Source organism: Solea senegalensis, linkage group LG13 (genome assembly GCF_019176455.1).
Source record: "Solea senegalensis isolate Sse05_10M linkage group LG13, IFAPA_SoseM_1, whole genome shotgun sequence".
Taxonomy (NCBI): domain Eukaryota; kingdom Metazoa; phylum Chordata; class Actinopteri; order Pleuronectiformes; family Soleidae; genus Solea; species Solea senegalensis.
Window position 1 is genome coordinate 14946263 of NC_058033.1, and position 17991 is coordinate 14964253.

At 40.2% G+C, this 17991-nt stretch overlaps 1 protein-coding gene across 2 annotated transcripts in view; it reads left to right on the forward strand.

Annotated features, from left to right (window-relative positions):
- Positions 1-17991, forward strand: part of gabrb4 (gamma-aminobutyric acid type A receptor subunit beta4) — a 53926-nt gene that overhangs the window by 20527 nt on the left and 15408 nt on the right. For both annotated transcript variants that reach the window (XM_044042190.1, XM_044042191.1), the window contains exons 3-4: positions 9457-9524; positions 12650-12870. In XM_044042190.1, coding sequence (XP_043898125.1) covers positions 9457-9524; positions 12650-12870 — 289 coding nt within the window. The remainder of the gene's footprint in view (positions 1-9456; positions 9525-12649; positions 12871-17991) is intronic.

Consider the following 17991-nt stretch of genomic DNA (forward strand, 5'->3'; position numbering starts at 1 on the left):
ACTCCGCTCAGCAGAGTTTGTGTGAGCATGTTTACTGTCAGATTATTATTCTCTGACAATGGAGAGTGGTGCAGTGGTGCTGCGTGACCTTTATTTAATCAGGAAAATACCAGTGTGACTGCAGTTTCATTTTGGTGGGCATGAATACTTATAGGAAATACATACTACTGTATCATGTATAGCACACAATAGCAGCAGTAGCGGGCGAATATGCACCCACGTAGTGGGGGAACCCTGACTTTGCCTGATCTGGATGGCTGAGGTTAAAAAAGTCCCTGAACCGGACTCAATTTGCCTCTTAACTTCCCAGATGGACCCCAGGAATTTAACTCCATCATGGGGCAAACTTGGTGGTTGATGCGTTAAATTCAAAGCGATGAGTTAAGTTGTACCTACTCACTTTATACCACCCCACAAGGAAAGTGAGACACCTCTACCCCAGAGCTCAGACCCAGCATAAACATGATTTTGGCCCAGATTTTGGAACCTTGGGTGTAGGGTGTGGGGAAACAGCGCTTGTGTGAACTGAACTGAGTCTCGGGTGACTGATCGCCCACGTGACACATACGCTATACGTCGTTTGGTCTTCACTACATCGGTAAACTCTCTCTCTTTGAGCCAAACTCACCGATTTCGAGCAGCGCAGCGTCCCCTAGCGCCCCGGCGTTGCAACTGCAGGTCAATAAAAGCAACACCTCTACAATAATAACACTAAAAATGCAACATGCAGCTGCATTAAATCCTATTTTCACAAAACGTACACTAACTCACTAATTTGACGCATTTACATTAAGACGCACTTGAATATCACGCTGTACATTGAGCTGCTGTGCTTTGATAATCATGCAGTCACCTGATCAGTTATCTGCTCTGTATTTGCTGTCCGCGCAACGAGTACAAAAGGTCCTTTGTACATGCAGGAGATGCAACATGATGGACCTCAGTGAAAACAATGTTGAAGAAAACATACTTAATTATACTTAATTGTGAGTTAAGTCTCAACTTTGGCTAAAAGAGAAAAAAAAAATGGTTGCTCAATGTCCATCTGTGAGAGGTACTGTACATAAATAGTGCTACAGTGCTAGAGCTACTTGTTTTGTCAGTATAATGTCACATAATGCAGATTTGAGAAACCGTCCATCAATGGTGTCCAATAAATAAGCCATTGATGCAATTATTAAACGGTTCAATTTAATTCAAGGGTGAATTCTTTTTTGAAGAGGTCAGGTTGTTGGAAAGACAACGTGTTCTATGTTTTTGAACATTTGTTAGTGTGACATGGCGGCTCAGTGGTTTGCAAGAAGGACGTGTCTTTTAATCTGGTCACAATTTGTGGAATCCTCCTGTTTGGAGTTCATACTGTATATTGGAACTCACATGACATTGCTTTCTTTGCAAATGTGATTTATTTTAACTATTATATATATATATATCATTAAGCCCTTACTGTATATACTGTTAAGGTCTTAAGGTCCCTAAGACTTTTCGTGTAATGGAACACAGTCAAAGAGCTTTTGGTAACTTTGTGCTGACATTTTTTTAGAGTTGATTTTGATCACTGACTTCTTTATTGTGCCTCGAGCACAGTTCGAGTCTCACTTTGTGAGAATGTGGGGGATATATAAGCATGAATAAATTCGGCCATCACTGTTACTCCCCGTTGTGACCTACATAGAACTCTTCATTCATAAAAGCAGCTATTTGCATTTGCTCTCTTCACATATGGCTCAATAATGCACTTAAAACCGAAGACTTCCCTATCATGGTTCTTTCAAATGTGTGCATTCCCTGCATTCAACAACACAATTCAATGATTACATTTATTAGAGCCAGAGTTCTGATGTGTTACTGTGAGTGGTCATGATCACAGTATTCAGTGTAAGAAGCTGGGCATTATGACTGGGAAAAATCTATATAATAATGGAGATGGATTCATCGGAGGTTACGAATGTAACTATGGTTCTGTGAATTCCTGGCCAGTGGATACGTCGAGTGACATGTCGGCTACCTATAAATAACACACGGTAGACTACATCCGGCCTCTCAGAATCTTCTCGCTCCAAGCATGACTTACGTGGCGGCGTGGCATGGTAACGTAAAGAGCGCTAACCCATAGTGGGGCGGTAAAGGAACAAAGAACGCCTCTCTACTCTTTGTGCCAGTTCAGCCGAGATCAAGGCATAATTAATCGATCGCGGGTAGCGTTCGTCAGCTTTAACTCCCAGATCAGATAGATTTTTTTTTCCGGCGTGCGTAATCGGAGGTGTGGTGAGAGCGTGTGAAGGCAGTCAAAGGAGTGTGCAGCCCTGCGTAAGCAGTCTACCATGTGATATTTATAGCGGCGTAGGCCACCTGCACGTCACTCGTGTGACTTTTGTTCACGTAAGATCTTGACCTGAGGAGACGTATCCACTTTTCTTCACTGCCAATTTGAACGCGTTGTTCATCATCCACATCCTCATTTGATTTTGCATCGCATGCAGGGAAAAGAATTCAGTGCAACGCAAACGTATTGTTCTGTTTGTTCATTTCTTGTCAAAGGGAGGCAGCAGCAGCCATTGAAAGCAAAACCAAACACAGACTCGCCTGGATAAATCATCATGCTTCTTTAGCAGCACTGTAGGGAAAATGCTGCACAGTTGCTATGGAGCCCTCTGTTGCTAGGCAATGAGTTGATTATCAGAGTTTTTATATAAGAAGCAGAGTGGCATTTTCTTTGCTGTGCAGAAAATTTGTTTTCAGCCGGATTTACGATTGACAGGCGTGGCTGGGATAATATGACAACGCAATCCTTGGTTTTAAAGAAATGTACACGGCTTGATATGTTTACACTGGACACTAAAATGTGGAGCATAATCAATATTTCAATTTCACATTTACATCAAATGTAAGAGTCATGAAAGAGGTCAGTGGCGTTTGGGGAAAGCAGCTTCTCTGTGTATGTCCGTACAACAAACCTGCATCGCTGACTCTCGAGCCTCTTTAATCACATTTCACATGATGAAGCTGTGTGCCGCGCGATGAGACGTCCGCTCATCTGCTGAGAACCCATTCTCCTTGGCACAAGCACAGAATCAACCCAGATATGCCAAACAAATAATAATCTCAGCACCTGTTTGCTGGTAATTTATTCTGCTCATTTATTAGAAAATATCCAATTCATAAGCAGTGGAGAACAGAGATACTGAGGGGAATATCACTACAGTGCCCTCTTGTGGTTGTACTGAGATATCAGACTGATTTTGTTGTTCTGTCTTTTGTCTGTTTTTTTAATAACGGCTCTTTTGTTACGAGGTTCAATGACGTGTTCAATAAGTCTCTCTCTCTCTCTCTCTCTCTGCATCCTCTCTCCATCCCTGGTTCAGTCTCGATCTTCATCACATGCATTATAGCCCTTTGGCTACATTCATCTGGTTTCTCTTCTGCAGACTGATGAAGAGGATGATTCAGGCTTTTTTTGCAGTGTGATTTTAGCCACTTCATAAAGGCTCAACCACGTGACCTACACCAAAGTCCATAGAGAAAATAAAGTATTTTAATTCCTACAGGAGATGATCAGTAAGTTCAAATAATTATTTTTGTGACTTCATTGTTTCAAATCCTTTGATTGGGTTTAGCTAAGTGACAAAAACAAGGCAGCAGTTGACAAGTAGCGCCTTTGTCCCCCGCAAACTAAATATTCTGATTCTCTCCATGGACGTTGGTGCAGGAGCGGTTTATAAACGTCACTTTTCACCCGTTTAACAGCGAGATATGTTGACCAACATTCTTGAGACACAGTAGAATTAACCTGGGGTCAATTTTGCTCGCAACTGGCTTGAAAAAAAAAAATCATTTGTATGTAAGAAATATTGACCTCTAATGGTGAGACTGCAGATTGCAACAAGTGGTACTCCTGTGCTAAGCCCTCCCCTGTGTGTCAGGGAACTACGGTGGCCTTTGCATACCAAAAAGGATGTTTAGTCAGCTGTAGATAGATGGCGGCACAAGGTGGTGGCCTTCATAATAAAGGCCCTGTCTAAAGTACATATAAGAGGCTTATTCTAAGGCTGCGCATAACAAACAATTGCTATTTTAAAGCAATTATATAAATATACAATTATACTTTTGCATTGTATATTCCATTTCTGCTAATAAACCCTAAATATTACACACTGGAGCCTTTACCTGCACAGTAATAACCTAGTGTAACTCTGTTTGCAGTGTTAGTACAGCTGATATTGTGGGTAGTGGTTTTATACATTTGGAACAGTCAGAAGATCACTGACACGCTCATAGGCGAGCCCTTGCCTGCATTAATCTCCAAGTGTTTTGATATGAAATGCCGTTACCAAAGCTAACGTTAAACAGAGCAGCCGTGCCACCCACTAAATCAGTTTAGCTTGTTTGCCCTGAGGTGTGATAAGACTGTCAGGCCTGGGAGCTGAATGTGGTGACACATTGTTGGAGTTGAGAGGACAGCACACACAGATAATAAGCAAAGGAGGGCAGAGTCAGGCTGAAATAAGAAAAAAAAAGCAACTGTCAACAAGGAGGGAAAACATTATGAGCACTGCAGTAAGATACCGCACATAACTGGCTGGGTTTGGAACGCAGTGGCTATCGTGACTGAGCCTCAAGGCCAGTCGCGCTCATACGGCTGAGGTGTTGTAAGAATGATGTAACCATTAATGGTTTTCACAGGGATCATCAGGCAGGCAGCACTGCTGAGTAACCATGTAATGTAGATGTTCCAGTGTTTAGTTTCAGAGTGCAGGTGTGTAAATATTAATAAGGTGTTTCCCATTTTAAAAACGAGAGGCACGCCAGATGAAAGCTCCGCTCTCTCACTTCCGAGAGACGTCTCTTCGTCCTCACGCCGAGCTGGAAGCGGAAACGGAGGAGCACATTTTAGCTACACGGGGGGGTAGTAGAAGTGAATAGCTCAGCTTTTGCGTTCGCCATTTTTATAACAAAAGTATTATTCGTTCTTTCATCACCCAAACCACTTGCTGTTGAAGTTGTTTTAGTTCTCCTCAGCTTGAGACACTCTCAAATCATGATAGATTGAGAAATATGTCTGCCTTTTTTTAATCTCACCTTTAGACTGTCTTTTTAATTGGACATTTCATTTTGTGTCGCTGTGTAAACAAGCTCATTCTCCATAGAGTAATCCATTAAGTAAGTCAGCAATTTTATCAGTGCTTCTTAGACTGAGACTTCCTTTTATTGTCATTGCACACAAAACACAGCAGTGAAAACTGGCAACGAAATTTCTCTGTGTATGTCCGTACAACATACATTCTCTCTCCGTCTTTGAGTTTAAATAAGTTATTTTGACCATATTCAGTACAACTGTGCTTCACATGACAGCTAATGGTGAGAATTTGGAACTTTCATGTTCAAATCTTTTTTTATTTTATTTTTTATTTACCTATATAGGAACACAGATTTCCCTGTAGGAAGCAGCAGTCCAGCAGCTCCTTTGTCCCTGCTGAGAGCTAAAAACATCTCTGTCACTGTCGATATCACCGGCGACTGAATGGTTTCAGTCAGAAAAAGTGGTCTAATGGTGAGATAAAGCGCTTGAAATATTCCTAAAATAGTGTCGACTTGAGACAAGCTTTGACTTCTAAATGCAAAATGTTTTTATTTTAGAGTAATTATCCAATATCTATATATGTTACACACTGGGCCTGCAGCTGGCTAAAAATTCCCCTTGTAATTCCAGTGAGGGTTAGCATCCTTGTCTCAGGCTGGTTCCCAGTGGCTGCAGCACACACATCACGGTGGATGATGACAGCATGTCATTACCTCACATACCCAAATTTCAAAAACTTCTACTTGAAATACTTCCCAGCGAAAATAGGGCAGAAGGTGAGGTATACCACAGAGACCAGCTCTCAGGGCGAAGTATGTGAGGCAACTTTGCGAGCCTCTACTCCACCATGTGCTCCTGTATCTTTCTATTTCTGTTTAATGTGCCACATACAGAACATAAAGTGTCGTCAGAGCAGACACATTTCAGTGTTTTCTCAGAAAAGAGGTGAACAGTGTTTATACACTGATGCTGCTAATTGTTCACACACAGTGCAGTTTGCCTCGGGACAGTTTGATCTCCCCGTATCTGGCGCTCAACACTTCCTTCATTTTGGTACAAACAAACAAACAACAGAGGCCGAAGATGACACAGTTGTCGCCAGCGCTCTGTTGACACGTTACCGCGTTAGCGTGGCTTTTCAAGAAATCACAAAGTACTCGCCGAGCATTTCCATGTCAATTGTTGGCGAGAAACGGCGAAGGTGTTATTTAAAGATGTCATTTTTATAAGTGCAAGTGCTGGTCATGGTTTTTATTTTGAGAACAGTGGTGACAAGGTGCGCATGGATCACTAAGGCAGGATCACAATATGCAGAGAGACAGAAAAAACCGAGAGAGAGTAGAGATTTGATGCTTTCTGTTTTCATCTAGCGAACAAATGTACTTTGACATCTCTGGGGAAAGCTGTTACTGGTTGCCTTCACAAAGTGCAAAAGGAAATGGCCCTGCTTTTTCTCCTTTTTTTTTTGAGAAGGAGATGGGAGATGGGTCAGGGAATATGACAAAGCTTCAGGGCATTTAGTGTTAGTGCGCGGAGTAGGGCAGAGAAATACAGGACTACAGAATATCAGAGAGAGTATAGAGGGGGCCTTCAAGTGGTTTGCTGGTTAATATTTTAGTAGCAGTTTTGAAGAGAAACATCGCAAATTAAATCTCCTTGTAGGGGAAAAAAAACAAAAACATTTTAGCCATTCACAGCGGAAAGTAGTTCAACAAGAAAACGGGTAAAAATTTGACATTTTTGAGCAACACTGTCACTTTAATCTTGAGCATTTTCTACTTTGTCTTGTTTTACAGTGTTTTAATGTACACTGTAAAACATTTGACTGGCTACTGTTTGCATCACTTTGCAAGTTACTGTGTGCATATTTAGAGTAAACCACTCGGCCCTAAATACTCTACTTTCACAGTAAGTTACCCGATCATCTGCTGTCAATTGGTATCTGTAGCAGTCATTTTACAGTCAACTACTGTATTTAACTATATTTTGTAAATGATCACGGTTAAAGCATGTAGAATGATAGTCACGTGTTTGTTTAGTTAATAAGGGATCATTAAGATAATGCTTTGGAAATCCTGGAAATAATTTGCAGTGTATTTTGTCAGACTTCTATGCAAATTTGACATTTACATAAATCATCAAACTGCATATATCAAAGCAAAATATCGAGTCATTTTTGTGTACTAGATTTTGATATCCGTCAGTTTCCACTCCAATTGTTGGACTCAGGCTCAGACTTACAGTACAAATGTTATGCATCGCTTCACACGGTGACGTCATAAATGAGTCTGCCTTCAGGCTTTCAGGGAGCATTTTCTTGAATGCCAGGATAGTACAGTACAGTACAGTATAGTGCACTTTCCTCTGGATCAAACAACCTTTTTTAGGATATTTACTCATTCGTGGAGAGCTATAAATTAGCCGGAGAATGCAAATACCTTACTGTGACCCTGTGTCAGGGTTGATTTGATGTTTTATGTCCAAAACCCGATTTTCTCCACAGTGGCTGAACTGTTTGTTCTGAAACTTTAGGGTTTCATAAACGAGGTGATGACGCAGATACACACACACACAAACGCAGCGTTAATTGGAGCTTCCGGTCTATGTCACCTTTAAACGTCGCTATAAGCATCAAGCCAGTACTAAGTAGTCACTCACAAAGAAAACCCTAACCCTATATTCTATTATTTATAATTATTTAGGCAATATTATAGGTCAATGAAATGCACATGATATAAATAACATAAATGTCTGAGTGGGAGCCAACAGTGAAAGCCCGACATGGATATTTACCCTAACCCTAACCTGAGTCCTTCTCTTGGCCCTGACCAAACCTCAGGCCTATCCTGGTCCCTAACCCTAACCTAAGGTGGCCATATTCTCTCTTTCGGCTTGTGAGTATTTTTTTCTGGTTTAGTCTTCCCTACCATTAGGTGTTAAGTGGTTCTTTTGTAATAATACAATACAATCATACAATACACCCTTGTCATAGGTTTTGTAATAATAAAAAAAACACCTTGAAACACCCCAAGTGAGTGCCCAACTAACAAGTAATAGTGATGCTATGCCAATATTCTAAAGTTTGTTTGGCCAAAACCTAATCTGAAAAGAGCTGACACCAACAAAACGAATAAACGGTGGATGAGCTCGAGGCTAAGGGAATACCCCGGCACTTGGTCATTCATCATGGCAATCATTTCAAGCGCAGTATAAGCGCACAGCTGTTATGTGTGCATTTTTCTCCTGCATTATTCATTAATTACCCCAAAATGAAGACATTCTGGTGCAGAATGCTCTCCTGTTGAAGATCACCAAGTCTCACATTGTGCCCCGTGAGTCGCCGAGACTGCAGCGAGTGCATTATCCATTCACACTCCGAATGGACGATCCTTGTGCATCTAAAAGGTGTCTGAATATTAAAGTGCACTAAGTGTAACGGAGTGGATGTGCATTGTTGTTTACATGTCGACAGCATGTACCGTAATCATGTAAATGAGGCACAGTTTGCTCTTCCTGTTCCTTTACATGAATTTGTTAGCCTAGTGTGGATGAATGCATTTTCGCAGTGTTGTTTCATAAGCTGCTCAGTAAGTGCTCTTTACTCCCTGCTTTGTGCACATGCTCAGAGCTGCAGAAAACAGATTTGAATTGGCTTTGTCACCAGCATATGTTTTTTTTTGCATTATTTGAATATAGTGTTTTTAAAAAGTATTCTTATTTTGTTGGGGTTTTTTTTGTGTTTTTTTTTCATCAGTGCTGTTGAACAAGTGGAAACGATGCATTGTCACTGGAAGCAGTGCGGCGCCAGTGATTGTGTTTGAATGGGAACAACAATATCAACAACAAATGTTTACGAACATAGTCAGACTTTTCAAGCTTTTCAAGTGATTTTAGTCCCGTCCAAATGTGCTATGTCAATCATGACCAGACGGTGTCAGTAAAGATTACGGTGACTTTTACTTGGGCTAAAAAGGTCCGGAACAAGTAATAAAAGTTTGTTCATCAGAAGTCAAGAAGTCTCTTTGTTTCTTAACGTGTCTGTAAACCAAATATGAGGAGTTCAGGTGCAGGACAAGGCACATGCAGTGCTCCGTCCGCCGATGTTTGACTCTTGCCAGTGTCAGTGGCAGTTGGACGTCCTCCTGCTCGCTGACGCGCGCTCAGTCAGAGCACCGCTGTTAAACCTGCCATAAAACTTTACCGATTGTCCACTCAAGTTTATAGGGGTTACAGAGAAATCCCTGTTCATTCATCATTGCCACTGCTCTATGTATTTACTTTGCTTGGTGAACAGTAAAGTACCTTCTAAGTACACCACAGTAATTATTTTGTACTTTTTGTAAGTCATGACGTGGTGTTTTTCTTCGTTCCCTCAGGTCCTCCAGTCATCGTAGGAATGAGCATCAACATAGCGAGCATCGACTCCATCTCAGAAGTAAACATGGTGAGTCTTTTGTCCTCTTCACCCTCACACTGCAGCGCTTCTCTCGGCTCAATCCATTGACCTGTGTGCTGAAACAAAATGCTGTCAGAGGTGTTTGTCACACGGGTCAGTTGTTTGATGGTGGGCAAGAATACGTCATATTTTCACTGAACGAAACCTTAGTTTTCACATTAAATAGAAAAAAGAATAGTTACACAGAAAATCAACGCGTTAAAACCGAGCGTATCGCCGACGGCACGTTTGCACAAGCGCACTTTGCATTGCCGTAAAGACACGACGGCTTGTGAAAGAAATAACGTGGTTATTACGGTAAGAGGTAGTGTTCATTTCTTTGACCTGGACATTGAGACAAAAACTCAAACAAATGTTATTTTAAATATGTTCAAATTTAGCACAGGAAATCTGTGCGACTACAGTGTTTTTAAAATAAAACTTTTCTTTTCTTCATTCAAAATTGTTAGTACACCATTTCCTCGTGCAGTAAATTGTAAATTCTGGGGAAGAAAATGGCCAAAAGCACTTAGTTACAGGACATTCTCTGGCCCTTTTATGGTTAAAATGAACCAAAAACATTGATGCTCAGGTGTAAAAGGGTTAACAGTATTGTGATTTGACTGATTTGCTTACAAACCCGCTGTTCTGCTCTGACACTGACTCTCAAAAGCTGTGTGAGGAGTGCGGAAGGAGTGCGAGTTGTGACGTTGTCTGCGTCTCTTTATTTCACCCAGTGTGTTAGAGTCGCTCATCGCAAACTCACGCCTCCCACGTCTCTATTTTGTGTTGTTTGCTTTCACCCTCTCTGTTGTCACGTCTGTCTTCCAATATCAACCTGATCAAAGCCAAAGTTCACGATTTGTTTGAAATATCTTTTCCTCTCAAGTCTTCAAATTGATGAAAGAAAAAACAACAACAACATCATGCATAATTGGAACAATGGAGCATTTAATTGACCTTGAATTCGATGTGAGTTGAGATACGAACATCTCGTTCACAACTTACTGTTTTCCAGGGAATTCAAGTGTGAACTGTGTTGCGTATCTGAAAAATACTGCAGTATGACTGTACACTGTTCATTTTGTTGGTGTCTTATATATATACTGTTCGAATGTGTGAGGTTTGGCTGAACCTTTGGTTATCTAAAGGTTTGAGTCCGTAATTTGTTTCTGAAACACTTTATTAGGTTATTGAAATACATTTTTTCTTTGTTGGTAGGGTGTAGCTTCTTTTTTTTTTTGCAACCATTGCAATATACAACCATAACTCTATGCTTTGTATTGCTATTATATGTATAAATGAAATATACTCTTATTGTTTTTGTTGTCATTGTATTTCTATTTTATTAATTTTTTTTTTATCTGCTCTCCACACACAACATATTATTGCATGTCTGTCTTCTCTGTGGCTCTTCCTGAAGTTTCTTCCATTTTTATTCCCTGGTTTAAATTTAGGCAGCTGTTCCTTGTGGCTTTTGTGTACAGTATAAAGCACTGAGAATTTCAGCTTTACAAATTAAATTGATTTGATTTGCAAAGACCTTTTACAACATGCGTCGCTCAAAGCTGAGTGGAGGAGAGACAGTGGCCATTTTATTTTCTTTCAGACCTGGTATGAGTAGTCCAGGGTGTAACATTTAGGAGGGCCAGCATGCTACTACAGCAGCCTGAAGAGACCAAAAAGCCAAACGATTACTATGGAACAGCATCCTCTCTGCATTGAAGGAACCATTATGTCACTAATTCTCATGCACTGGACATTTAACATCCGAAACCATGGACTCCACTGGTCATCTTTATGACAGTATTGAGTGGGCCAGTAAGCCTTACTTAAAAATCTGTTGTAAAATCAGCTACATATATATATATGGGTATATAATATATATGTGTGTGTATATATGTATATATATATATATATATATATATATATATATATATATATATATATGTGTGTGTGTGTATATATATATATATATGTGTGTGTATATATATATATATATATATATTATATATATATATATATATATATACACACACATATATATATATTACCACTTAATATCATGTTATAATGAAAACATGACCCTATGACCTCCTCTTCCTTTAAACAGCACATGTGGCCAGCGAGGTGATAGAATGAAGACAGAATATAATACTAAATAACATAAATAACTTTGCTAGCAATATATTATAAACAAAGTAGAAAGGCAGTTGGTAGTGATTATCACATATTTAATGTATTACAGCATTTAGAGCAGTAGCATTTCGTTATGTATTTCATGTTGTGTTTTAATTACAGTTGTCCACATCATTATTTACTGAATGTTAGATTTATTTTTGCGTCATATATGTTTTTATTATCAAGTATACATCATTTCAATATCACAACACTTTTGCCTTGCAATTCTGAGAAATGTTGTCATTAATATGTTTATTATGATATCACGATGGAATAATTGTGTTCTCTAATATGACCAGGTTCTATTGCAGTGAAAGTAGAAGCTCGGTTTAACAAAGTTTTGCCTGCATAGGTTGTTTGGTTTAAAACCAGTGTCTGTACACAGTGCCGTACTTTGATTGCAGGGCCAGTGATATATTAGCTCCCAGACATTATACCTTCACTTGAGTGCATTTCCTGTTAGATACAGTGTTATAAAAGAGCACCAGGACAACTGGATTTGTTGGTTTGCTGCCCATGCCCTATTCTACAAATGCTGAGTGGGAAAGTTTTTCGTATTGCATGAAAAGCTACACAGCGGTGGATGCATTTATTTATTGCTGACATTGTCTTATCAAAGTTGCCTTTTTTCTCTTTTATTGTCTGTTGTGGTAAAGCACTGAGTACAGGGATTTTTTAAATATTGTCATCTCTTTCCGTATGCGACACCCTGTTCTTACTTTCTATACCAGTCGTTCTGAAATGGGGCCCAAAGACTCCTTTGGCAACCCCAGGTTGAAATGTTACAAGATGTGTTAAAGGGTAGTTGGTGCAACAAACAAAAAACAGAAACTCAAAACCTTTGCTTGCTGTCATTTAAAGCTTAAATTGTGAATATGGCTGTATTCAATCATCAAGCTCACATGTTTCCTTAATGTCTAATTACACGCAACGATTTCTGCCCTTCTCCCCAGGACTACACCATCACAATGTATTTCCAGCAGAGCTGGCGAGATAAGCGTTTGGCCTATGGTGAGCTCAACTTGAATCTGACTCTGGACAACCGTGTAGCAGACCAGCTGTGGCTCCCTGACACCTACTTCCTTAATGACAAGAAGTCCTTTCTTCATGGTGTGACAGTAAAAAACCGCATGATCCGCCTGCACCCTGATGGCACTGTCTTATACGGGCTGAGGTAAGAACAGCTGAGACTTACAGTATAACTCATGTACAGTCATCTCTGTTATAGGAATGGATTTCATGCCTGGTCTGGTGTTTTACATGAGCATTTGTCATTTTAACACAACACAAACCATAGTTTATGGCTAAATGGATATATTGATATTCTTGTGAACATACAGTATCTCAAGGATGTCTTTCAAATGTGGTACAAAGTTCAAATTTGGTACAGGATTGACTGAAGAATGAATTGATTGGATTTTCCTAGTCAACGTATAATGTCACGGTGACAACACTAAGCACCTTGTTGCTTTGTTCAAATTTACTAAAAAAAAAATTTCACTTGGGATTTGGTAGCAGGTCACAACTTTGAAAAACTGAAGTGAGGAAAATGGTTTGAGACTCCTTTGAAATGCACAAATGTGAGGTTATTAAATTGCGCATTATCTAGACTCATGTTTAAATTCAGCACCAATCCTCACCATTAAGCACTACTTGTTTTAACTGTTTTTGTTGTTGTTTTTAATGTTATTTCCCTGCCTATGTTTGGCCCTTATGGATGGAAACAATGAACGACAAAACATTATTTATATGCTGTGTCCTTCATCTGACAAGCAATACTATCAGACCTGACCGGAGCAGCGTTTGTGTATAGACAGCAGCAGCTCAGTGTGGCCAACTTATATTGGAGACTCTGACGTCAAAGCATATATTGTTCTAAAGGTCTTTGCACACCAGACAGGACAAAAATGCAAATTATGATGCACCCTCCCAAGCGCAATGAGAAGAAACTAATGAATTATGTGGACGAGGGGAAACAAATCGCAGTCTGTGTTCATACCAGATCAGAGCAGACTTCACACACACACACATGCAGCTGCTGCTGCTGCTGCGGAGACAGCGTCTCAGAGCGAACATTGGTGAAATCTATTATGAAGCTCGATTTACACTCACATCCCACTGAAGCTCCTTTGCAACCCCCCGCCACACAGCTTGTAAAGGTTTCATAGTTTTGTTTATTAAAAAGAACGGGGTATTGGGAAACAAACACTGCGCCTGCCTTGTTAAATGTTTTGACTGTACATCATCAACGACACTCGTTCTGATTGGTTAGCTGTGAATCCGTCGACTCTTACTGACTGCAACACTGTGTATTAAAGATGTTGATTCCTATGCGTCAAAGGAATCGACGATTCCTGAACGCAACATGACTGGGACATGCCTGGGGCCTCTGTGTCATGCAGTCACTCATGATCCCCCTAAAAATCTTTAATTTTTAGATTTTAATTAAAAAAAATAATATCTGCATTAAATCAAAATTGAAATAAGATGTTTTTTTACAATTCAAGATCAAAACGTGACATTTCAGTTCCAAACACTGCAATACTGAGAAACACAGAGAGTGAGACTTGTGTGAATGTGAATTTGACTATACGGTTTGAATGTAACTGACAGTTTGCGCTGAAAACTTGCACACTACAGCTTTAAGAAAGTGTTTAAATTGCACTTTCCCCCCATATAATGTGCATTAAATTGATACCGTGTGACTTTTCAATTAAGAACTGATGAATGCTTTCTCTCACTATTAAAACGATGATGTAAGGCACCGCCGCTTGCCTCAGTCCATTCCGAGCTCTTCGCTGCTACAGCTTCACTTGGTCTGTAATGACCAGTAACTTATGGTAGCAGCTAATGTGAACTCTGGGTTCACTGACTTCATGACTGCTCCCCATTTGTGCTGCTGTCACACTATATTGTAAGCACGATCCCTTAATTGTTAACTGTGGATGCAGCAGTCGCTGTTCAGCAGAATTCACAAACTCATGGTTCGCTATAATTTCCACGCTATGGAATGGCATGTTGGACACCGAAAGCAAGAGCAGTGAAATCAACTAAATCAAGCAAGTGCATTATTTTCAGAGCAGGAAAGTATTGCCTTTCCCAGAATGAGGGCAATAAGACGGGGTCATTTTAGCTAGCAGTCAGGGGAAGACTCCATCCTATGATTAATTTTAAAGGCCCAGGATTCAATACCCCAGTGTTAGACCAAGGCAAAAGGTCATATTCTCCTTTGTCACCAATGAAAACATACAAGAAAGAAGGATCTCTTCTGGTCTTACCTATCTTCTTAACTTATTTATTTACAAACAGACATTATTATTTCCCTTTCTTTCCCCTGACTTTGTTCATTCTGTCTCCTTTTCTGTTCTTTTATGTGTAATGTGTACAATGTCTTCTTCTCGTCTTACGGTCCTGTGTGGACGGAGATATTTCCTGAAACAACGCCAAGAAAAAAATCCTTTTCTTTTCGTGCCGTTTCCGTGTGGATGTGGCCTAAGAATGTTATTAAAAATAAGTTTTGAGGACAGCAAAGAGAGCCATCGATGTATTTGGTTCCATGAATAAAAGGAAATGGCAGTGACAAGGTTTAGCTCCTACAAGGTAATGAATTATTGATGCAATAATCAAGATTCAGAAATTCTGTGGTTCCGACACAAAAGGATGGCGTGGCCTTTTTTCTCTATTTTCCCGTCATGACTCTCCGCAAGACCCTTGGAAAAATGCTGTGTCACTGCTGTCGAAGCTGCAAATGTCTGTTTAACGAGTGAATCTTTAATGTTTGCTCTTCACTCTCAGTCACAATCACGCGTTGACGAGGCAGACTAAATTTAGCTTGAGTGTGACCAGAACAAGAGCAGCCTGCTGCAGTCCTGTGAAATGTCTGGAGCGGATAAAAATATTATGTTAATCAGCATGAGGAATTTGGTTGTTCTTCAATAAAGGTTAGGTTTTAGCAGTTTTAGATTATATTTCTACAAGAATGAAGCACTAAGTGCAGATGTGCCTTTCTAATTTTACCTTTGATAGTCTTTATGTGGCAGCTAGAGCAGGTCATCCTCTGACCCGAAGGTGTGCCGGTTAAATCCCCACCTCCTCTAGCCTGCGTGCCGAAGCGCCATTGGACAAGACATGGCATTTAAATGTGCAAATGTGTTTTAAAGTGAGTTCTTAGCATTTCATTCAAAGGAGGGGTCTCAGAAGGTTTCATTTCTATGGGCTAGTGTTTCTTTTTCACATGAGAATTGGAACGGGTTGAACCACCAAGTTCACAGATGTCACCTGCAACCAGAATCCTATCGGATGGCACCAGGTGTCAATCAAATCACATGTGCCGTGCTTCACTGTCTATTCCTTTACAAAATAAACATCATGTTATATTGAAGAAGACCAGAAACTAGTGAAACTAAGAAACTAAGTCCATTCAAACAGTTCTTTCTGCAATATATCCAATAAATTGCAACATCCTAGTTAGACTCTCCTTGCAAACCAGAAGGTCTGCGATTCATATACACTATGACAAATGCAGTGGTTGATTGCCTGGGTCAGATACTGCTGGCAGGAGCATTCTAGAGAAACTTCGGGATGATTTTAGGACAATATCCAGATTTGCTGGTCTGAAAGCAGCTGAAATTACTCTGCTGTTGATGGGGCCGTATATGAACGTGTGTGAGAATGGTAAAAATGCAACATCGAGAGCTTTGAGCGGTCATCAAGTCCAGAAAAGTGGTGTTCTGGCTGAAATAGGGAACATTCGTGTGCCTCTTTGCAATGAAGAAGGAGGAGGAGGAACCGGGATCCATTCCATGCCAAAATGGTACCAATATTTCAAAACACCACCTGATCTGAATAAACATTCCCAGCTGCTCCACTTGGCACACCTCACTCGCACAGCACACGTAGCTCCCTCTCTGGAGCCAAAGAATTACCAAGCAGGCACAGGTCTCGTAAAAATCGGAAGAAAATCGCATTACACCGCCATTTGCACCTTCTGCTGGCGTATAGTGCACACATGAAATGAAACGCTAAGGCCATAAGCATCACTCCTTTCACCATCTCATCTTCACACATTCTGCACAGAGGCTTATGGTTATTTTCAGCCTCTGCAGTAATGGAGTGTGGCAGATGATGTCAAACCCCTGGATCTTTCCTCCTGTCCATTGTTTCAGCAGTGTACAGTAATAAAGCGCAGCCCATAATGCATGTGGACCGGTGATTCCGGGACCTTCGCAAGCCTCCTGTGAGCATGTCGTTACACCGCCTTGGTGAATGCTTTGTCTTTGCCCAAGGGTTGTGTGGACGTCTTTTCTCCAGAACAATAGATGAAATTATTGTCGTGGAGGAAACAATGTCTGACTGCTGGAGGTTTTTGTTGTCCTAAATTTTTAAATGCGTTTCCTTGTAAAGATTTAACAATCTACGGTTGCCTTGCGCACGGTCGAATGAAAAACTGTGGACAATCACATTACACACGCCGCTGCACCGAGTCGCTCTCTGTGTAATGTGCTGATGCTGGTGTTTGTCTTGTTGTTCAGCTCTTATTTAAGTCAACTTCTGCGACTTACACCGATTTTTAATCTCAGCCCTGCTGATTTATGTTGATCAACCGTTTCTATTCATGTATGTCTTCAAGAGCGAGACAGGCGTGTCACAAATCCACAACGCTGTCCTTATTTTCTCCCCCAGTGAGCTTGTGTTAGATGTTGAAAAAATCATTCTCTGCGCTTGTCCTCTTTATTTTCTGGTTTTAGTGCCATTAACCATTTTGATTATATTAGTTTTCTCTCAATACTCAATAACTTGTTTAAATTATTATAACCTGAGCTGCAACTAAATCCCTTATACACACATATATATATATATATATATACATATATATGTATGTATATATATATACACATATATAGGAGGTAGGAGTGATATTTCAAATCAAGCCTGGAACCCAAACCTCTTCTTAAACTAATAAACTATCATTTCCTGCACATAAACGATATTAGCTCATCGCTAGATTTGAACCTTTTGCTTTATTTCCATGCGGAGGGCGGCGAGGGAGGCGAGTTCTGAAGAATGCTGAGTGGTGCCGGAGTTTGCGGTGGAACAAACAAAAGAAAGTCATTCCAAACATCAATAAAAGTTGGTGTCAGTAGAAAGTGTCGAGCCCGATGTGCATGACTGAGCAGGTTTTTCCAACTTGCCAGTGACATGAGAGGCTGAATCATCGTTAGCAATCTGTCTATTGAATTTTGTAGTGTACTGGGTCCTGAGAGCATTGAGGGATTTGATTTTATTTTTATTTATT